At 44.7% G+C, this 23,639-nt stretch overlaps 1 protein-coding gene across 1 annotated transcript in view; it reads right to left on the reverse strand.

Annotated features, from left to right (window-relative positions):
- The window catches only part of ZBTB14 (zinc finger and BTB domain containing 14), a 40,748-nt gene that overhangs the window by 9,774 nt on the left and 7,335 nt on the right, over positions 1 to 23,639 (reverse strand). Inside the window, exon 2 of the mRNA XM_030190124.1 lies at positions 14,611 to 14,696. Within this exon, the coding sequence (XP_030045984.1) occupies positions 14,611 to 14,613 (3 nt within the window). The 5' untranslated portion in view covers positions 14,614 to 14,696. The remainder of the gene's footprint in view (positions 1 to 14,610; positions 14,697 to 23,639) is intronic.

A 23,639-nucleotide genomic window follows, 5' to 3' on the forward strand; every position in this document is an offset into this window, starting at 1 on the left:
ACTCTACTGCTCCCCAGTACCTCTCAACTCTTGTCTCTCCCTACGCCCCCTCTCGGGTACTCCGTTCTGTGGATAAATCTCTCTTGTCTGTCCCCTTCTCCTCTACTGCTAATTCCAGACTCTGTTCCTTTTATCTCGCTTCACCTCACGCCTGGAATAGACTTCCTGAAACTGTACGTCTAGCCCCGTCTTTGGCCGTTTTCAAATCCAGGCTAAAAGCCCACCTCTTTAACGCTGCTTTTGACTCCTAACCACTACTCACTTGCCCTGTACCCTTTTATCCCCACCTCTTTAATTCCCTTACCTCTTAGTTGTTCTGTCTGTTTGCCTGTCCTATTTAGATTGTGAGCTCTTTGAGCAGGGACTGTCTTTTCATGTATGGTGTACAGCGCTGCGTATGCCTTGTAGCGCTACAGAAGTGATAAGTAGTAGTAGGCGCTGAAGATCTACGCCTAACCGGCTATATTACACAATATAGCTGGTTAGCAGCTATATACAGCAGGAGAAAACTGGTTATCTCCTGCTGAATATCTACGGTTAGGCGCTTAAACTTTATTTAACTGGCTAGGAGTTGTTCCTGGCGGTTAAATAGTTTTGAATATTGAGGGGTTCATATATTGTACCCCAGATACCCCTTAATATCTACACATACCACCACCTCCCCTTCCCCCCCCGTCTCCACTACTTCGGAGAGATGGTGTTGCAGGGACCCATTCTAATTTTTTTCACTCAGAGCACATTCAGTCCTAGTTATAGTACTCCACAGTAAGTAGAATGGCTTAATTTAACTAAGTAGATTTTCAGCCACCTAAAAGTGCATGCATGCTTTCACAATGCACACACTTTTAGCTGCATATAAAAAGGGGCATTCCAAGGCACAAAATTTGGTCAGAGAAGTAAATTACCAACAATAGTCAAAACGCTAAAGTCCAAGATGGCTGCCGTAGCTACTGCATGACCTTTGCTAGCTCTAAGTAATTTTACCTATTCGAGGATATGCCGAAGAGAAGGGGCCGTCCAGCTTCCACAGCCCCTCAGCGCCATATTCCTTCTACTGGAGGGATACAATCTTATCTCCAGAGACCGTCGGTTCCGACCCCTTCGGTGGAAAGCCCGCTGAGTCGCACCGGCGTGAATGGAGACGCCGGCGCATCTCCAGGGCTGGAGCTTACGCTCAGCCCCGAAGTGAGAGTGCCTCCCCCACAACCTTCGAGCTGTAGTTCTCCACTGTTGGCGCCACTTGCACCATTTTCCCTTATAGGGTTGGCTGAAGAGCGGCAGGAAGCGTTTCAAGCAACCGGATTACTCCGGGCAGTTGAAGAACAAACAACTCGAGCGGAGCTCTTAGCGGCCGCTGGAGAGCCGAAGGAGAAGGACGCTGAAAGTTTGGTGCAGACAGAGCAGACGAAGATGGCGGAGGTACATTTAACACAATTTCCTTTAACTATTTCTAAACCTAAGGAAGTTACACTAGATTCCCTTTGGTCATTAATTGTGGATCTTGGAAAGGTTCTAAGTCCTCAAATACAAAAATTATCTTTGGACTGTGCAGTGTTAGAACAAAATTCAAAAGAAATGGGGTCAAAATTAGAACTGATAGAACAACAAACTAAAGATCATGGAGAAGAACTTAAAAAATTGCAAAATGTACAGGAAACTTCATTAAAAGACTTAATCTCGTTACGAAGGAAGACAGAATTCCTAGAGAACTCAATTAGGAGTAATAATCTACGTTTCCTGAACTTCCCAAAACAATTGACTGTAACACCGAGAGAAATGCTGAGGAAATACTTAAAAGAGATTTTGGGAGTAGCTGAAGAAGCTATTCCCCCTTTTTCCCGGATTTATTATTTGCCTTCAAAAATTCAAGTAGATCAAGGCAATCAAGATCTTAATCTCTCAGCAATACTAGAGTCATCTGACTCCGATCCGATTACACCATCAACATTAATTGCAACAGTCGCTTTGGCCCCAGATAAAAACTGGATAATGACATTGTTTTTTAAAAATCAAGGAAAACTATTTCTGGGCCAAAAAATACAAATTTTCCCGGACCTTGCAAAGGAAACACAAAAAAGACGCCAACAGTTTTTAATGATGAAACCTGGTGTACTACAATTAGGGGCTACCTTTTTTTTGAGGTTTCCTTGTAAATGTGTAGTAAAATTTCAATCGATAAAATACGTCTTCTTTGAACCTGCCCAGCTAACAGCATTTTTAACATCTAAGCATAAGTAGGGGTAGAATATTCTCTCTTGAAATAATAAATTAGAACCGACAAATTAAGGTATCATGCAAGCTATTTTCTTTAATGTTGTTTTATAAATATAATATGTTAACTCCATTGTGAACCCTCTTGAATCCATATAGAGGACTTGAGCAAATATTGGATAGAATTTTTTTTTCTTTGGCTAAATGTATATTGCAATATAATATGTGCTGATATTTTCTTTTCTGAACAAGTTGTATACTTGAAACTGTTAAATAAATTTATAAATAAATAAATAAAATAAAAAAAAACGCTAAAGTCAGCAGTTTTATTAAACACCTGTGATGGTGACCTATTATTTTACATACATTCAGCACCAGTGGCGTAGCCAAGGGTGAGCCTGGGTGGGCCCAGGCCCACCCACTTTGGGCTCAGGCCCACCCAGTAGCAGCACACCTGTGTCTGGCAGGGATTCCCAAGCCCCACCAGCTGAAAACTCCCAACAACTGTCCCTCCTGCATACCCTGTAAATAGCAGATGGCATGCAGGTGAGACAAGGAGAGACCAAATCACCTGTGGGACAGGGAGGGGTTCTTCTGCCCACCCATCTTGGGTCCAGGCCCACTCAAAGTTGGGTGTCTGGCTACGCCCCTGTATCAGCACACTGTTCCCTCTAAGCTGAACAGAAGGCTTCCACCTACAGTCCTGACAGTGGGCGGGTGCTGTTTCACGATCACATTTCCAATAGTGAGGGACAGGCAAGTTCTGCAGGACTTCAAGGAACCTGCCTGTCTCTAGCCATTGAAAACACAATATTGAAACCCCCCTCCCCCACTGACAGCAATGCAGTTGGAAGACTCCTGCTCAGCTTAGAGGTAACAGTGATTCAGGACCACTATTAGCAGAAGCAGTAGCATAGAATATACATATAGGGCCAGATTCAGTAAATGGCACCCAAACTTAGATGCCGTTATGATCCATACTGACAATATTCTTTAAAAGATGCTCTGAACAGGACTTTTTAACTGATGTAAGCCACATTGAGCCTGCCCATGGGTGGGAAAATGTGGAATATAAATGCTCTAAATAAATAAATAAATTCTTTATAGAATCAAACATATAAACGGCGAGTGACCGACTCACTCGCAAATGCGCAGTAGAGACTTCCCTCTCTGTCCCGCCCCCGCGTCAATACGTGATGACGAGGGCGGGACAGAGAGGAAAACTGCGCCGCCGAGGTTGATACCGCTCCCCCCGCCCGAGATTGCCGCTACCGTTCCTCCCCCCCACCCTGCCCGGGCCCTCTCTCCGCTACTAACACATCCATTCGCCGGAACGCAGCATGCACATCAGCTGAGCTGCCGTCGGCCTTCTTTCCCTGCCTGTGTCCCGCCCTCGCTGACGTTACATCACAGGAGGGCGGGACACAGGCAGAGAAGGAAGGGCTGATGGCAGCTCAGCTGATGTGCGAGCTGCGTTCCGGCGAATGAATGTGTAAGTTTAGTAGCTGAGAGAAGGCCCAGGCCAGGTGGAGGGATGGCGGCAACTCCGGGGGTGGGGGATGGTAGCGGTGGCGACCTCGCGGGGAGGAAAACCCCAATACCAGCCCGTTTTTACGGGCTCAACGGCTAGTACTAGTAGAAAAGGCCCGTTTCAGACACAAATGAAACGGGCGCTAGCAAGGTTTTCCTTGGAGTGTGTATGTTTGAGTGTGTGTGAGAGTGACTGTGTGAGAGAGAGTGAATTTGCGAGTGTGTTTGTGTGACAGAGTGAGTGAGACTGTGTGCGAGTGTGTGTCTGTGAGAGAGAGAGAGTGTGTGTGTGCCTGGGGCCCCCCTCCCACCCAGTTTCAGTGTCCCCCCTTCCTCCGTGTTCCAGGGTCGTCGTCCCTCCCTCCCGCCACCAACCCTCCCCCGCCACCGTTGCGTACCTGTGCTGGCGGGGGACCCCAACCCCCGCCAGCCGAAGTCCTCTTCTCGGCTGCGCGGCGTGGACGAATGATGTGATTAAGTTTGAATCAGTTTGTGTTCGGGCGTGTTTCCCTACTCCTCCCCCTGCCTGGGAATCAGCTGTGAGTGACGTCAGCCTGGCTATAGAGCCTAGCTCAGGAGCCACGGACGCTGATGGTGAGAATTATTATATAGGACTAGCTTAGCATGCTTCTCGCACTAAACTATGGCATGAGCACCTACATCTGCCGAAAGCTGGTATAAATGCTCATGCCCAACTGACAAGTAAATTCAGGTATTCTACAACATTGCACCCCATTTCTGGGAATGCCCCTGACCCACCTATGCACCTCCTATGGCCGCACCCCCTTTTGAGTTGCATGCTATGAAATTTAGGCACGCAAGTTACAGGTCATAGGGCAGATCCGCTTATAACTCCTAGTTACTGCCAATTAAGTGCTTGTTAACACCAATAATTTAGTGCTTAATTGACTAATTAGTTTACACGCAACCTGATCCGTATAGCTATAGAGATAAATTTAGGACACCCTGTATTTGTTCATGTGGTTACATGGGTAGTGGCTGAAATCGCTGGTTATCCATAGACTTAGGCAGTGAGTTTTTTCTAGCAAAAAAGGTGCCGGTACTCAAATGCTAGGATACCCTTCAAGGGTGGGGTGATCACTGAGGGACCCACCCCACAACAGCCAGGCCCCCTGCAACCAGTCACAGAACCTATGACAAGGCAGAATTGCTGTGTAGAGCCTGAGCTTTTTCATTAAAACTTGGGGCCCATGGGTCAATTTTAGCAGACAATGGAAAAGGTGGCGGTACTCAGTACCCCCTCAATAAAAGCCCTGGACTTAGGCAGAACATCCATATTCCACCCTGACACTACCTGGAGAATTTTCAGGAGAATCTATCTGTTTAGTACTGCTGCAGGGTAGGGCATTATTCATATAGCAGGTGCAGGGATATGGATAAGTGCTTTTAAATATCAGGCCTTAATTGTAAAAAGTATATGTATAATTTTTAAGGTATGTTGTCTTGTTTTCAAAATTTTAGAGGGTCACTGTCCATTTGATTTGGCATCATTACTTACTCTGTTGGGAAATGTTAGTGATCACTGAACATGTACCTATTTCTTATTATAATTCATTTCTTTTAGAGGTGTTAAAAGGTTTCCAGGAGAAATCTACTAAACATCAAATGGTAAACATTTGGAATGCACTTCTGGTGGTAGTGTGATCTCTTATGTAAACAGTTGAAATCACATTTGTTTTCAAATTGTTTGTTATGAAATTATTGTCACTTTCCTGTTCATATTATTATCATTATCATTAGATATAGATTGTGCTGTTTTTATATGTAATTGTTAACCTGCTCTGAACCTAAATTTAAGGAGAGAAGCGAGTTATAAGTATCCATCATCATCATGTAGCCAACATACACGGATAGTACTTTTACAATGGGTTGTTTAAGTAGGATGGTCTAAGTAGGTGCCTTTTTTTAAATTAATACAACAAAGACATCTATGCTGCCTTTCAGGCTTATTTTCGAAAGGGATCGAAATCGGGAGATCACCGGCGATCTCCTGATCCCGGCCAAATCAGTATTATCGAAAGCCGATTTTGGCCAGCCCCAACTGCTTTTTTGTTGAGGCACCGGCCAACCTTCAAGGGGGCATGTTGGTAGGGTAGCGAAGGCGGGACGGGGGCATGGGTACGGGATGGCCGGATTAACCTTATAATGAAAAAAAAAATGGCCGGCTCGAACGAGCATTTCGCCAGCCGGACTTGGTCCATTTATTTTTAGGACCAAGTCTGAAAAAAGTGCCCCAACTGACCAGATGACCACCAGAGGGAAGTGGGGATCACCTCCCCTTACTCCCCAAGTGGTCACCACCCCCCCCCCCCCCCCCCCACCCAAAAAAAAAAAACCTAAAACTTTTTTGGCCACTAAAATGTCATACCCAGCTCCTTGACAGCAGTATGCAGGTCCCTGGAGCAGTTTTTAGAGGGTGAAGTGCACTTCAGGCAGGTGGACTCAGGCCCATTCCCCCCCCCCCCCTACCTGTTCCACTTGTGATGGTTAATGCTGAGCTCTCCAAAAACCCCCAAAACCCACTGTACCCACATGTAGGTGCCCCCCTTCACCCCTTAGGGCTATGGTAATGATGTAGAGTTGTGGCGAGTGGGTTTTGGGGGGGCTTTGGGGGGCTCAGCACCCAAGGTAAGGGTACTATGCACCTGGAAGCTATTTTTGTTTTTTTAAATTTTTTAAGTGCCCTCTAGGGTGCCCGGTTGGTGTCCTGGCATATGAGGGGGGCCAGTGCACTACAAATGCTGGCTCCTCCCACGCCCAAATGCCTTGCATTTGGCTGGGTTTGAGATGGCCAGGCCCGGTTTCCATTATGGCTGAAAAACGAAGCCGGCCATCTAATATAATAAAACGCACAGTGAACGTTCTGAAGACAACGTTCTGAAGCCACTCAAACACTCCCTGGCTGTAGGGTTCGTGGATTCGTGGTGTGAAGCCAGCCAGGCTGCCAGCCGTCTCTGCCCTGCCCTCGCGTCAAACGTCATGACGTCGAGGGCAAAAGTCATGACGTCGAGGGCGGAAAAAAACAAACAAACCGCAGCGTCAGGGAAGGAGGCGGCGCTCCCGACGTCTCTAGCCTTCTCTTCGCTGTGTTCCGCCTACTTCAGACGTCAAGGATGACGTCAAAAGAAGGCGGAACACAGCGAAGGGAAGGCTAGACGTCGGGAGCGCCGCCTCCTTCCCTGACGCTGCACTGCCAGAATCGCCATCGAGGTAAATTTAAAAAGAAAAAAAAAAAAAGGGATGTTGGGGGGAGAGAAGAGGGTGGGCAGTAAAGTTGAACAATGGGAGAGGGAGGGCAGGGGAGAAATGACAGCATGGATGCGAAGGGGGGGCCCATGGATGCGAAGGGGGGGGGGAGAAGAGGGCGGGCCAGGCTGGGACATGGGAGAGAGAGGAGCATGAATGCGAGGGGGGGTCATTGAAGGGAGAAAGGGAAATTGCTGGAAAAGGATGAATGGAGGGGGCAGGGGACAGAGGAACATGGATGGGCATGGATTGGGAGGGCAGGGCTCAGGGAGAGAGGGGAATTGCTGGAAAGGGATGAATGGAGGGGGCAGGGGACAGAGGAGCATGGATGGGCATGGATTGGGAGGGCAGGGCTCAGGGAGAGAGGGAAATTGCTGGATAGGGATGAATGGAGGGGACAGATGGGCATGGATAGATATGGATTGCAGGACAGGGCTCAGGGAGAGAGGGGAATTGCTGGATAGGGATGAATGGAGGGGGCAGGTGACAGAGGAGCATGGATGGGCATGGATTGGAAGAGCAGGGCTCAGGGAGAGAGGGGATTTGCTGGATAGGGATGAATGGAGGGGACAGATGGGCATGGATGGATATGGATTGCAGGGCAAGGCTCAGGGAGAGAGGGGAATTGCTGGATAGGGATGAATGGAGGGGGCAGGGGACAGATGGGCATGGATTGGGAGGGCAAGGCTCACACTCTCTCTCTCATATACAATGTCTTTCTGACTCTCACTCTCACACACTCTGTCTCACACTGTATCACATTCACTCTCTATATGCCACACAGTCACTCACACACTCGCTTGGTCTCATACACTCACTCTCACAGAGAATCTGTGTCTCACACACACTCTCTCTCACACTGTGTCTCACATACACACTTGCACACACTCTCATTCTCACACACACACTCTCTCACACTCACACCCAGACTCACTCTCTCTCACACACACACACTTTCACTCTGACTCTCACACAGTCACTCTCACATACACTCTCCCAAACATACACACTCCGAGGAAAACCTTGCTAGCGCCCGTTTCATTTGTGTCAGAAATGGGCCTTTTTTACTAGTCTCATATAAACCCAGCGATCCTGCTCTAAACCCGGCGAGCGATTTGGCCGGCGCCAAGCATATTTCGAAAATACGCTTGGCTCCGACCCGTCGTGGAACCGGCCCCGAAGATGGCCAGCCATCGATTTGGCCGGCGCCGTTTGATTATGCCCCTCTTTATAAAATAGCTTTACAAAATCTATGACAACCATGGGTAATGTGCTCATGTAAATTTACTTTGCTCAAGAATTGGTGTAAATCTTACATGCGTACATCGAAATTCAGCCCACACCTTGGCCAAATCTCTACTCCAAACACACCTCCAATCGATTATGCAAAAGTAAGTGCAAACATTTTGCATGCCTATTTTATATTCCCCAAATTCTATAAATGGTGCCTTAAGTTGTGCACGATAATTTGGCTGCATGGCCAAATTGCACGCACAACCTAATTAACAAGCCAATCAGTGCCAATAATTGGTACTGAACCAATTAGCAGCACTAATTGGCTTTATTAGAATTCATGCGCACATTCTAGGCATATTCTATAACATAGTGCACGTAAATTCTAATGTGCGCAGCTGAAAAGGGGGTGTGACAATGAGCATGGAATGGTGGGTTGTGGCCATTTCAAAAAAAAAAAAAAAAAACCTATGCGCACTATTATGGAATACACTCGATCTGCACCTAAGTTAGGCGCAGGTATTTAGGCCTGGTTTTAGGTGGCCTAAATGGGCGTGCCTAAATTTTAGGTGCAAGAATGGCACGTGCATATTCTATAAACGATGCCAAACTTTAGGCATCGTTTATAGAATCACACTAAGTGCGCGGTTTTTCTGCGCCAATTTTTAAGGTGCCATTTATAGAATTTGATCCCATCCCCCAGATTTTATACATGGCGCCTAAAAATCTGCATGGAAATCGAAGCGTATTTCATAACAATATGTATAACTTGGTTAACTAGCTAATCAGCGCTGTTAATTGGAAGGTAACAAGCAATTACCAGCACTAATTGGAATTCAGATTTCGAGCACAACACGCTAAGTGTACTGTATGTGGTGCGCCTAAATTCTAAGTCACATAATTGAAAAGGGGGCGGGGCGGGGCATGGGCAATTCTAAAATCTATGCACCTCATTATAGAATACACCTGATCTGCACCTAATTTAGGCATCGGGATTTACACCAAGTAAAACGTGGCCTAAATGGACCCAACCAAATTTAGTCATGTGGCGAGCCACTCGGCGTATTCTATATAGTGGGCGAAAATTTTATTCTATTCAATAAAATTTAGGTGAACTTTAGAGATTGGCCGCTGTCGTGGACTGGATGCTGGGCTCGATGGACCCTTGATCTTTTCCCAGTGTGGCATTACTTATATACTTAATATGTTTAGGTGTAATTTTTTTTCTGCGTGCATTTTTCAGGTGCCTTATACAGAAAATAGTCATATGTGTCTAACCCCTGGGATTATTTTATAAAAGCCCTTTTCCATGGATAAAGGGCATGTTTATGAAAGGTTTTCCATTAATGTGTCTAGTTAAAATTTCATTGGTAACATGTGTTAATATCCATACCACCCTTCCTGCCCCTTTCGTTTCTCATTCCGTGCATTTACATAAAGTTCTGCAATAGGTGTTTAACACAGGATTTAACAGGCTCTAATGGTATTAATGCATGTTAATCATTTAGGGGGTAATTCTATAGCTGGGTCCTCCAAGGCTGCACAGTATGAGTCTGCTCTATGATGGAGGCTAGGTGTCTAGATTCTGTTATACAATACTAGCATAATCCAATATTGGATGCTACAAAAGCGATGTACAATTACATAGTAAAATGGATTGCACCTGGATTGCCTTTGAACATTCTGGATTCTAGGCTCAGCAATTTGTTCTGGAATGCAGTTTGCACGCCAGTGGGGACTTTGCACACCAGGACCTGAAAGCGATATTGAAGGAAAATTCCATAGCGGGGAGTCTTTAACTTGCATACTGTAAGATAAAGTCGTGCAAAGCAAGCAGGGGAACTACAGAATGAAATCCCTGTGCTTGCTCTTTCAGTCATGCCTGGCCGTGTTCCTGTTGTTGCCTCCTTTCCCTGCAAAGAGCCTTAAAGTAATCTTTAAAGGAGTTTTCATCACAGATTAGATGAACATCCATTTACTCAACGAAATCCCTTTGAAAATTACACCAACATATGGTACATCCTCATTTAAAATGTTGCTTTGGGCATGAAATAAGAGAGCAATCCTCTAGAACAGTGGTTCTCAACCAGTGTGTCCCCAAGAGATGGGAGGTGTGCATAGGCACCCCGTATAAGAGGCTTGGGGAGGATAAGTCTCCCCAGCCCAGCTGTGACCTTCCCTGCCTGCCTTCTCCTCCAATGTGGCCCCGGTACAGCCAAGACATTGTATCTTATACAATCTTGTACAAATTGTATCTTCTGCCTCCGCCCCCCCCCCCCCCCTGCTCCTCCTCCCACTGAGTCCGCCCTCAACTCCCCGACAGCCTTCCATTCCGTTCCTGCCGCATCTGCCCTGCGGTTAAACCTGTTAAGTCGCAGCGGCTCCTTGCCTCCAGCCTTTCCTTTCCCGCTCAGTGTCCCGCCTTCCTCTGATGAGGTATGTCCTGTTTCCGCGAGGGCGGGACATTGAGCGGGAAGAGAAAGGCTGGAGGCAAGCCACCACTGCGACTTAAAATAACAGGTTTAAATGAAGGGCGGCTGCAGCAGGAACGGCATGGAGGGCTGTAGGGGAGCTGAGGACAGGCAGGTGGGGCTGGGTTACACCTCGAACTCGGGGGCTGAAAAGGGGGGCTGGGACAAGTCACCGGACATGGAGGGGAGGGGAGGCCAGGGCAGGGGCAAAGGAGAATCATTGCACATGAATGGGAGGGGAGAGCAGAGGAGAATCGCTGGACATGGATGGGAGGCGAGGACAGGGGAAAGAGGAGAAATCACTGGGGGAGGACAGGGGCAGAGGAGAATCGCTGGACATGGATGGGAGGGGAGGACAGGGGAGAGAAGAGAAATCTCTGGACATGGAGGGGAGGGCAGGGGACAGAGAGGACAATTGCTAGATATGGATGGATGGAGGGGCCAGAGGATAGAGGAGATTTGCTAGATATGGATGGAGGAGAGGGCAGGGGAGAGAGGAGAGTTGCTGGACATGGATGGATAAATGGAGGGGAGGGCATGGGAGAGATGAGAGTTGCTGGGCATGGATGGATGAAGGGGAGGGAAAACAGGAAGGAGATGCACATGGAACATGGATGGAGGGGAGGGAAGAGAGGAGAAATCTGGACATGGATGGAGTGAAGGGCAGAGAAGAGAGGAGAAATGCTGGACATGGATGGACGGGAGGAAAGACAGAGGTAGTAAATGCACATTGATGGAGGGGAGGGGAGTGAGGAGAAATGCTGGATATGGATGGAGGGAAAACTGCTGAATTTAAAGGCTGGATCGGAACACTTTGAGGGCAGATGCTGCAACTGGAGGAAGGATAGGGACAGGGCTACAGATGGTAGACAGAACGCATAAGGACACAGGTGGATGGTGGACATGGTGAGTGAAAAAATATCAAATGGAAAGAAGACACCATAAAACAGAAGACACTGGGACCAAAGCGAATAGAAAAACTAAATGCTCAGACAACAAAGGTAGAAAAAAGTATTTTATTCAGAATTTATTAATTGGAATATGTCAGCTTTTGGAAATGTGCTTCTGTGATATTTTGCACATAAGTTTCAATTTCTCTAGTATTGCTGCATGCCGAGTCTAACTTCTTGAGGTAACTTTCCAGTTCAGTATTTTGCCTTCATGTCTTTTGATTTCTAGTTCCTTGTGTCGTATCTGTTGTCATGTGTTTTTCATGTGTGATCAAGGTGCAGTATTCTGCTAGCGTGTAGTATTTGCAGCCCTTTTGGGCTTTTTTTTTTTTCACTAGGTAGTGTATTGGTGTTTTAGAGCCTGGTGTAATTACAGTGCTGCCTTTCCATGCATAAGGTTGTAGCTCGTCCTGTCCTTGGAATTAGTGCTGGTATGGTTTGGTAAGGTTCTGAGTGTGTTTTTGCACAAGATTGTGTATAGTGTTTTGCAGTGGAGAGATTGTGTGTTGGCCTTACTAAGGTGACATCAACACATTAAATTAATTTTAGTTTGTTTCTCATAACATTAGACATGGTTTTATAATAATTTGGAGGATCTAATGTTGAATTGTTAAAGGTATTAATTGTGACTACTTTACTTTTATTTTTTTTTCTGTGTATTGTCAGACAATTATGGATGTAAGCCCCACTCCTGGCACCCCCCTAAACCCGCCCCCTTGAACCTCCCCAAACAGTTGGGCCACCAACCACCTATGGAGGTGTGTCACACAAAATTTGGTGTAGACAGTAAGCCTGTGTTTCCTTTACAACCATCACTGCTGGTGCAAGCTGGAAAGACCAGCAATCTCGGGAGTCAAGTTCTTGAAATCCCCGTAATTGTCCCCTATCTCTGCTTCCCTACTACCCCCAGTAATAATTGCTACCTCCAGCCCCAACTAAAAATGTTGCAGATCTGCTGTCCCTTAGATTGAGTAGCATATTTGCAGGTTTTTATGTTACTTCACAGTGTCTGGCAGTAGAGGGATTTTGTGTTGCTATAACTGAGGTGACACTAGAATTTGAATATATATTTGTTTTGTAGTATGACAAGTGAGAAATCGGGGACTGATGTGTTGCATACAGCTTTTTGATATGGGATAGGCAAATTCATACTAAACATACAGTTAAACACTTAATTATTTAGCTGTGCTTTGTTCAGCTGTGAATTTTAGTGTTTGGTGTGTCACATACATTAACGTTGTCTATCAGGTGTGTCATAAGAGAAGAAAGGTTGAGAACCACTGCTCTAGAAAGATTTAAAATGGCGCACTATACATCTGCTACATTCTCATTTTTGTTACTAATAAAAATATATGAAGCTACTTTAAAGCTACATAGGAATTTTAAACCCAGAAGATAAGGAAAAGTATTACATTCTCCATAAAATAGTAAAAGAGCTGCCAGCACTCTAGCTATAGCACAAGTACACAGGGCTGGAAAATTTTCAGATGCCACGGTGCCATAACTTTGGGCCTTGGTACTCAGTGGAAGAAACACTGGCAGGGCCTGGTCTGCAGAGTGAGAGAGTTGCTGCAGCTGCAATCAAAGAAAGTAGCTGAAGGGAGGGCAAGGAGAGTGACTAGAGAGAGAGGGGAAGAAATAGGGAGGGTGTAATGCCTCATTAGAGAATACCTGGAAGCAAGGGAAGAAGGGAGGAAGGACCCATAGACAGAGAAGGAGAATGGAGAAGAATATCTGGAAGAGAAGGAAAGAGAGTGAAGAAACATAAAATATAAATAAAATAAAAGAATAATGAAAATCCTAAAACTATGGATACCTTTTATCAAGCCGAGGTTAAAAAGTGGGCTTAATGAGCCCTTTTGCGGATCTCTTCTGCACGCTAAGGCCATTTTTACTGCTGCCAAAAAAATGGCCACTTATTAATGGCCATCAGTGTGCAGCCATTAACAAAAATTAGCGCGTGAGCACTTACTGCCACTCATTTTGTAGGTGGTATGGGCTCACGTGCTAAACTTACCCTAATCAGTTAGCACAGTACACCATAACTGACCTACTCTCTTCTCCCCCAGCCATGCCCCCTCAGAGAAAAAAAAATCAGAAAAATTATTTAGTGCATGGTTTGCATATGCACGTTCAGAACTTACCACAGGACTTCTCAACGTGCCTTGTGGTAAGTCCTTTTAAGCACGTGTTAGTGCTTACCACAGCTTAGTAAAAGGAGTCCTATGTGCATTCTTGCCTTCTATCTAACCTAATCTCAACCTTGGGAATGCCTCCAAGCAATATGGGTAAAACTATCTCACTTGCAAATTTATCTCCATTAGGGGTGAATGATATTCTAGCAGATAAAAGGCTGTTTTACCCATGGAAATGGGTTTGAAATGTATCTTTTTTGTTAGTAATTATTTTATTAGTTCACTTTAGGTTTTATGGAAATTGATTTAAAAAAAAAGCACACAGATATATTGGTAATACACAGGAAACTGGTTGAGTTAGCACAATATTGAAACATGCAAATAGTAGCAATACAGTACCTATAAATAATGTTAATGAAGAACATGTAAATGGCACAGCAACTAAGGTTAAAGCCTTGACATGCTAATTCAACCATTTTTTAAAACATATATACACATCTAGGGGTTGATGAAAGGCATGATCTTGTAAAGTGATTTAGGCACTGATTAGGCACGTGTGAGGGTGTATATGAACCTGTATAGTGGCCAACTGTAAAGACCCTGGTAGCTGAAAAAGCACAAATCGTTTCTATCCAGCCACATAAAAGCAGATGTTAAGTATGCTAAATCTTGTGTCTGTTATACTAAACTTCAATTTGTGCACTAAAACAAAGTTAAAAAAATAATTTGAAGGATTCTTGGCCCTGCCTTTAAAACCTACTACGACTGCATGACTGACAAGTGAAAAAGAAAACATCAAATTGCATACTGTACCATGAAAAATGGAAGCAATTTTCTTAATGACTGATCACCAAACTGTGGATGATGGCAGACTAACCTCTATGCTGGGAACTCTGAACCTAAAAGATAAAACAAAGTGTGTAGTATTGTGCATCAAGATAAAGACCATCAAATAATGCCACATTAAAAAAGAAAAAAAAAAGATCAAGGAGGCTCTGCACTAGAAAGGGGATATAAGCAGACTAAATTAGATTGTAAGCTCTGTCGAGCAGGGACTGTCTCTTCATTTTCAAGTGTACAGCGCTGCGTACGTCTAGTAGCGCTATAGAAATGATAAGTAGTAGTAGTAGTAAATGGACCATTTTTTCTTTTTTTGAAATTTAATGGGACCTGAGCCAGCTTATTCCAGAGGTGGGGGATGAAGCAAATACACTGACCCCCCCAGGTTAACATTGTACAGCCACAATGAAACATATAACCCAAATTATGCTCAATTCAGGCTGAACTGAAAATGAATGATTTGGGGAAAGGGGAGGGTATCTTTAGCTCATACCTTTTTAGCAGTAGTTCAAGGTAAGTTACTTTCAGGTACAGTCATTATTTTCCTGTCCGTAGATGGCTTAAAATGTAAGGGGTCCTTTTACTAAGCTATCCTATGCTAGGCGCTAACACGTGCCTAACACAGGATGTACTAAAGCTTTCTGTGTTACTTTTGCTATCTGTACGTGCTAAGGACTAGATTCTAGACTGCAGGAGATAGCCAGACTGTCTCCCGCAGTCCGCAGGGAACCTTGATGTTCAATGCCAGGCCATTTCCAGTGACCGCTGATTTCATGCCCATAGCCATTGCCCCCCCTTTTTGGCAGGCAGCATGCATTAGAATTTATGCACACCACTTTACAGACTGTGCCTAGCAAGTTGTGCACGTAAATTCTAATTAATGCCAATTAGTATCAGTAATTGCGTGTTAAGTGGCAATTATCGGCGTTGCTTGTCTTGTTAAGTAATTAAATTGCACATGCAGATCTAGAATACGACCGGATTTGCGCAAGCAATTTTGGTTATGCCATACAGAATCCGGGGTAAGCATGTGCTATTTATTTTTCTTTATTTTTATGGAGGGGGCATATCAGGAATGGTGAACGGATGTGGATGCACTAATCAGCTAGCATGTTGACTTCACCACTGCGTTAACTGGTTAATGTGGTTAATGTGTCCATAATGCAAGGGCCATTAGCACTCCTGCAGTAATTTAAAAAAATATATCTGCATGCTAATATTAGCGCATGGCCATAAATGAAACAAATAAGAAAAAAGCCCTTTTTGTTGGTCCCACTAGAAATGGACTTAGTGTGAAGGAAAGGTCGTCGTAAAGCTTAGTCGAAATCAGGAGGCGGGGCTGGTGGTTGGGAGGCGGGGATAGTGCTGGGCAGACTTATACGGTCTGTGCCAGAGCCGGTGGTGGGAGGCGGGGCTGGTAGTTGGGAGGCGGGGATAGTGCTGGGCAGACTTATACAGTCTGTGCCAGAGCCGGTGGTTGGGAGGCAGGGCTGGTGGTTGGGAGGCGGGGATAGTGCTGGGCAGACTTATACGGTCTGTGCCAGAGCCGGTGGTTGGGAGGCGGGGCTGGTGGTTGGGAGGCGGGGCTGGTGGTTGGGAGGTGGGGATAGTGCTGGGCAGACTTATACGGTCTGTGCCCTGAAGAGCACAGGTACAAATCAAAGTAGAGTATACACAAAAAGAGTAGCACATATGAGTTATCTTGTTGGGCAGACTGGATGGACCGTGCAGGTCTTTTTCTGCCGTCATCTACTATGTTATGTTACTATGTAAGGGCATGCTAAACCCATTTCTTAGTACAGCTTACTAAGAGGGCCCCTATGTTTGTAACTGAGGTAATGGTGGATTAAGTGACTTGCCTATCACAAGGAGGGTCAGTGGGATCTGAACCCTAGCTTACCCATTCTCAGCCTACTGCTTGAACCAAAATCCTTACAATATATGGTTCTTCACACAAATTAAGGGGCAACTTTTCAGATACTCCTTGTTTGCTTTTAAGCACAGATATGTAAATTTAGGGGGGAAGTTATCAACATGGGCCTCTGATAAGACATGTTATTTTACTGTTAGCTCCATCTATTAGTAACTAGGTCGTATTGCATAAAATAGGATCTGTGCTAAAATATCATGAGTTTGTGATAAAAATAACACGTCTTAATGGTAGCCCACATTGATAATTACGCCCCTTAGAGTGACTCATGTAACTAAACCAAAGTCTACTCCCTTACACTCTCTCTTCCCCTAAGTCCATATCTTCTCCCCACACACATTTTCTCGCCATGCCTTCCCTGCCCTTCACCCCACACATGTTCTTCCTCAGCTCCTGTCTAACAAACTCTTCTCCAACCAAAACCCAGCCAGTCCGACTTCACTATCCTGTCTCTCCTTTCATTCCCTTCAAGCTGGCTCTCACTCCAGTTTTTTCACACACACACCCCCCCCCCCCCCCCCCACCCGGGGACACACACACACATTTTCTGCAGAGGCTTGTTGGCCTCTGGAATAGCTATTCTATTTTCTTCTGCACCACATGACTCTTCGGTGAGTTTATAATGTATGATACCCTGATTCCTTCACTGCTCTTTTAGTCTTGTGAGAAGAGAGTGGAATTTTGAGAAGTACACAGCTCATACTATTAGGGAGCAACATATATGGCATAGATAGAAACAGAACAACTGTTACAGATGTAGTGCTAGCAACCAGTCTCAGGATAAGGTGGGTAGAGAATGAGCAAGAGGAAATCTCAGGGGGCTACACTTAGGGTCAATGGGGGAACCACTTTAGTCCAGCCCCACCACCAGCCACCAGGCATTGAAATGAAGAAGACTGACTTATGCAGCCATTAGTGGGTACTGGCTATATAAGTGTTTTATATATTTTTTTTTAATGCTGGAACTTTCACAAATATCCTTTGGCTATTTAAATTGCTCTACAGTCAAATTTATTATTTATTTTAAATTGGAGAGTTATTTGGTCTGTGGTGGGATTAAAAGTTTTACGGAATGCAATATAATTCAGTAGTTGTCCCCTCTAATTTATGCAGTCATCTGAACACAGAAACAGCAGGAATAACTTTGAATGAAGAAGTTATCCATTTAATGTTATGCAACATTCAGCATTTCAACTTACATGCACATCCATTTAACGTTACGCATTGGTCTTCCCACTGAATATTGACCTCATAACACCAAAATAACATAAATCAAGCCTAACCAATACACAACACAAATTTAAAATCATCAAAAAAGAACAATACTGAAGCCTCCAAAAAGAGAATGCTTTTGGGCAGGCTTTTGACCTGGATTAAGGTGAGTCATACCTTTCCTTTAGTCCAGCCACACCATTCTGAACACAAGGGATTGTGTCCCTTTCCTACCAAAAGATTGAGGTAGAGAGCTAAGATCTGAACTCTCCAGTATGCACTGCCAAAGCAACATATTTATTTTTATTTTTCATTTATGTTACATTTGTACCCCGCGCTTTCCCACTCATGGCAGGCTCAATGGTCCTGTGAGCTTCTTCAATACCCCATCTGCCACCGCAGCATCAAATAATTAACCTATACCTGACATGTACACAGTGTGAGAAAAGCAGAGAAAAGCATCTGCCATCGGTCATGCAAAAGCTCTCAAAGTTGGAGATTTGGTTCACCGGAAGTACTACACTCCTATTTACTTAGGACCCTTCTAAATTAGTCAAGTTGCGAGACCACCCTTCCTGGGTCCACCTAAAAGATATCCGCATCTACAAGGCTCCTGATTCAGTCCCTTTCAAGCCGATTGATGATTCCAGATCCATCACCACAAATAAACCAGCCACCCCCACCAGCTCAGCACTGGTTCTGCAGCCTCCGCCACCACTTCAAGTTGATGGACTAAAAGAACATTATCCAACGTTTCTCACTCCCATGACCGAGCATCTGACAACTACAGACATTACCTTACAGAAAGAAATCACTTTACCTGAACGGAACATTGCCCATCAAAGCAAGCCCACCGCTGCACTTGCCATCTTTCCAGTGGAACCATGTGACGCAAGTCCAACTTTTTGCTCTGAAACTCAGCGCAACCCACAAGAGGACACTGTACTCTGTACTCCAAAAACTGTGTTGGGACTTGTTGTACTTATATCATTCTTAATTTTGGTTTTGGGACTAATCTATTATACATTTGAAAAGATTCACAGGTTTCTTCAGTATACTTATTAATGTTACCTAGACTAATGTTAGACTGCTATTGAATTTCTTGTTATTATACTCTTGCCTCCCTTCTCTATTCTCCTGTTACTTGACTCCTATATTCTCCCTGTTTAATTCTCCTTAGGGAGGTATTTCCCACTGCATGACTCAGGCCAACACCCCCCCAACCCCTATCTTGGGCCTCAATCACAAAAATCCACCCTAGGTATCCCAACAGTTGACTTACCCTGTTTTAATTGAAACCCTGTATCTAATCGTTTCTTGCCCTTTTATTTCTATTTACGAATCATCATTTGTTTTGTTTTTTTTCTTTTGACTTTACATTTCATACTTCTTGCATTACACCTGCCTGGCTATCAAATAGCTGGTGCTCACTCTAATGAGCCTCTGAACGGTGCCTGTCCCACTCATCCCCTAAATTGGGATCCTGCAATGGATGATGATCCTAATTGGGACCCTTTAACTAGATTTGATATCTTGTGTTACCCTTTTAATTGATACATGGACTACTGCATCTAATAGGTCCGTGTTTGATGACTTTGAAATTTTCCAGGGATGTGGACAAATTAAAATTGAACAGACTACACATCCAATAATCAGACCCTCCACCAGAGACCCTGTATATTTTTGGTATGCCACTTATAACATTGTTCAAAGTGGGTGGCATCCTTGGTTTTTCATCCGGAAAATTGGAAATAAATTTAACTCTGCATATGGATTGACAGGTGCCATACCTCTATTGTCACTATAGATGCTATAGGAGTATCAAGAGGGGTACTTGATCAATTTAAAGCCAGAAATCATTGTTGTCCTTATATTCCCAATAATACTGACACTGATGATTCTGTTATAAAGGCATTACAATACCTTTTTGCCTTAGCCAACAAAATTAGCTACTAAATCAGGTGTTGATACTGTTGTCTGGTGCATTATTCCCTATGTTCAGAGGTTTGTCTTAAGCCTCCTTGTTACTACTCTCAGTACAAGACAAACTACATTTCCATCATAAATTTTGTGTAAGACTACTGCTGTTTATTTTACTTATTTTACTTTTATTGCCTGTAACGCAAGTACACCTCTTTTATTAAGGAAGATATTTATTCTGCTTATGCTGTTTAATTGAACTATTTTACGTTTCTTTTTAGTTTGTTATATTTTGCTAATTTGTAAAGACAGGTTTAGATTGGGTTTTTTTTTTCATTTTTAAACTGTTGTACCTTTCATCATTGGACCTCAAGTGGTAACTGAGCAGACTGATTTCTACTGTTGATGATTTCTTAATCATCAAGAGAGAAATGAATTGATTTGCTTCATTTTCTGTACAAAGGAAGAAGAAGAAGATTATATTCCTATGTATTTTCCAAAGACACTACAACTCAACAGTGCCCTCATATACAATCTAGATGTATTACACTCAAAGTTTTGCCATTATCTTGCTCTAATTATAAGACTACTGTTTAACCTGCAGTAGTTATTATTTGGCCAATATTAACCCTTTTTTAATGCTAAAATGAAATATTTCTACTACTATTTAACATTACTACTATTTAACATTTCTAGAGCGCTACAAAGTGTACGCAGCGCTGTACAAACACAGAAGAAAGACAGTCCCTGCTCAAAGAGCTTACAATCTAATAGACAAAAAGTAAAGCATTTAAATTTAAAATATTTAAGCAGTCAAGCACAAGAGAACAGTCACAGAAGGACAGAAGATGTTGAAGGGTGGTCAGTGTGATTAGGTGTAACTCTGGTTGGAGTAGTGGGAGAAGGTGATAGGAGATATACTATAGGATGTCATTCTGAGGCCAGGCTAAGTCTAAAGCAGGAGAAGGTATTCTCTGCAGCCTATCTGTGAGATGGAAAATGCTCTCTGAAGCTGCTGCTATAAGTTGTTAGTTTTCTCTCCCTGAAAGAGATCCAAGCCACACCCACGAAGTTCAAACTGTCAGTGGGGAGGGTGAGGGGAGGAAATGGCAGTGCTTGATGAAAAAGAGAGCTCAGTTTGATAGGAGATATACTATAGGATGTCATTCTGAGGCCAGGCTAAGTCTAAAGCAGGAGAAGGTATTCTCTGCAGCCTATCTGTGAGATGGAAAATGCTCTCTGAAGCTGCTGCTATAAGTTGTTAGTTTTCTCTCCCTGAAAGAGATCCAAGCCACACCCACGAAGTTCAAACTGTCAGTGGGGAGGGTGAGGGGAGGAAATGGCAGTGCTTGATGAAAAAGAGAGCTCAGTTTGATAGGAGATATACTATAGGATGTCATTCTGAGGCCAGGCTAAGTCTAAAGCAGGAGAAGGTATTCTCTGCAGCCTATCTGTGAGATGGAAAATGCTCTCTGAAGCTGCTGCTATAAGTTGTTAGTTTTCTCTCCCTGAAAGAGATCCAAGCCACACCCACGAAGTTCAAACTGTCAGTGGGGAGGGTGAGGGGAGGAAATGGCAGTGCTTGATGAAAAAGAGAGCTCAGTTTGATAGGAGATATACTATAGGATGTCATTCTGAGGCCAGGCTAAGTCTAAAGCAGGAGAAGGTATTCTCTGCAGCCTATCTGTGAGATGGAAAATGCTCTCTGAAGCTGCTGCTATAAGTTGTTAGTTTTCTCTCCCTGAAAGAGATCCAAGCCACACCCACGAAGTTCAAACTGTCAGTGGGGAGGGTGAGGGGAGGAAATGGCAGTGCTTGATGAAAAAGAGAGCTCAGTTTGATAGGAGATATACTATAGGATGTCATTCTGAGGCCAGGCTAAGTCTAAAGCAGGAGAAGGTATTCTCTGCAGCCTATCTGTGAGATGGAAAATGCTCTCTGAAGCTGCTGCTATAAGTTGTTAGTTTTCTCTCCCTGAAAGAGATCCAAGCCACACCCACGAAGTTCAAACTGTCAGTGGGGAGGGTGAGGGGAGGAAATGGCAGTGCTTGATGAAAAAGAGAGCTCAGTTTGATAGGAGATATACTATAGGATGTCATTCTGAGGCCAGGCTAAGTCTAAAGCAGGAGAAGGTATTCTCTGCAGCCTATCTGTGAGATGGAAAATGCTCTCTGAAGCTTTTGCTATAAGTTGTTAGTTTTCACTCCCTGAAAGAGATCCAAGCCACACCCACGAAGTTCAAACTGTCAGTGGGGAGGGTGAGGGGAGGAAATGGCAGTGCTTGATGAAAAAGAGAGCTCAGTTTGATAGGAGATATACTATAGGTTGTCATTCTGAGGCCAGGCTAAGTCTAAAGCAGGAGAAGGTATTCTCTGCAGCCTATCTGTGAGATGGAAAATGCTCTCTGAAGCTGCTGCTATAAGTTGTTAGTTTTCTCTCCCTGAAAGAGATCCAAGCCACACCCACGAAGTTCAAACTGTCAGTGGGGAGCAGTGTTGCCAGGTGGGCGGTTTTACCGCCCAATTGGGCGGTTTTCCGCAACCCGCCGCGGGAAATTTTTGCCCGCGGCGGGTTGCGGTTTTTTGGGCGGTTTTTTGGCCGGCTTTTCGGCCGCGGTGGGCGGGGTTAGTGACGTGGGAGGCGGGGTTAGTGACGTTGGGAGGCGGGGTTAGTGACGTTGGGAGGCGGGGTTAGTGACGGGGGAGGCGGGGCCGATGACGGGGAGGCGGGGCCGATGACGGCGGGGGCGGGGTTGATGACGGCGGGGGCGGGGGTGATGACGCGGGGGCGGGGGTGTCAGGGGCGGGGTTTGAGTTTGGGCGGGTTTTGGGCTGGATTTTGGGCTCCTTTAGGCTGGAAAAAATTTTTCCACCTGGCAACCCTGGTGGGGAGGGTGAGGGGAGGAAATGGCAGTGCTTGATGAAAAAGAGAGCTCAGTTTGATAGGAGATATACTATAGGATGTCATTCTGAGGCCATCTGCCCTATTAACACCAGTTTTAGCTATATTTATACAAAGTTTGACTAATGATCAGCTTTGTAATAAATATATATTAGTTGATTGCAATCATATGTACTCAAATTTGTTAATTCCATTGTATGACACATAGACTTAACTGACTTCTCATGTTTCCAAGTCTCGCTCCGCCCCAGAGGGGTAGTTGCAGGATAGTTAGGCCCCTTGGGTTGGTTATGGTAAACGGGGAATCCCAAAGCTGCATTTCATCCAGCATATAATTATGTATCCGCAGGCTGACTCTCGCTATGGCCTTGTCCCTCACTATGTCAGAGCACCCCTGTCACCTCGAAGCTATACCTTCCTTCCCCCCCACAGGACTCTAGGAGCCCTCTGGAAAGGATGGCCACACCTACTCGTAGTCATGTGTGCCGGCCCTTTGGAGGTCCAGCAACAGGGGAATGTAGAAATATGCTAGCACTTGCTCTCAGTAAAATTCAGGCAAATGGCTAAGGCTAAGAGCTAGGCCTTTTAAGAATCAGAGATCACCTTTGACACAGTTACATTTCACTGTGGCAAGTGCTGAAATGAGGTAATTGAGAGCTGGCAAGGTAGGGGGCATTTGCTCTTGTAAACAATGCTGGGACTGGCACCTGCGAGAAGTCATGAGCAAGATAGTAGAGGGTCAGATGTACGTAGGATGACAATACCCAAGGGGAAGGGGGGGAGCTGAAGAGAGCAAGATGACCTGTGAAGTCATCTCACAAGATGCACTCTGAGCATATCTTGTTTATAGTTAGAGCTTGAGAATATGTGAAGTCATTTCTTATCAACTGATAAGGGCCAAGAGCCCTGGTAAGAAAGCTGGGGTCCATTGGAATCAATAGGGCCAAAATGATATAAAAGGAGCAGTCTGAGGGGTATTAAATCAGAAGGAAGGCTACAAGAGAAGGCGGATGACAGACGTGTCGTGAACTGCTGCTCA

Source organism: Microcaecilia unicolor, chromosome 1 (genome assembly GCF_901765095.1).
Source record: "Microcaecilia unicolor chromosome 1, aMicUni1.1, whole genome shotgun sequence".
NCBI lineage: Eukaryota > Metazoa > Chordata > Amphibia > Gymnophiona > Siphonopidae > Microcaecilia > Microcaecilia unicolor.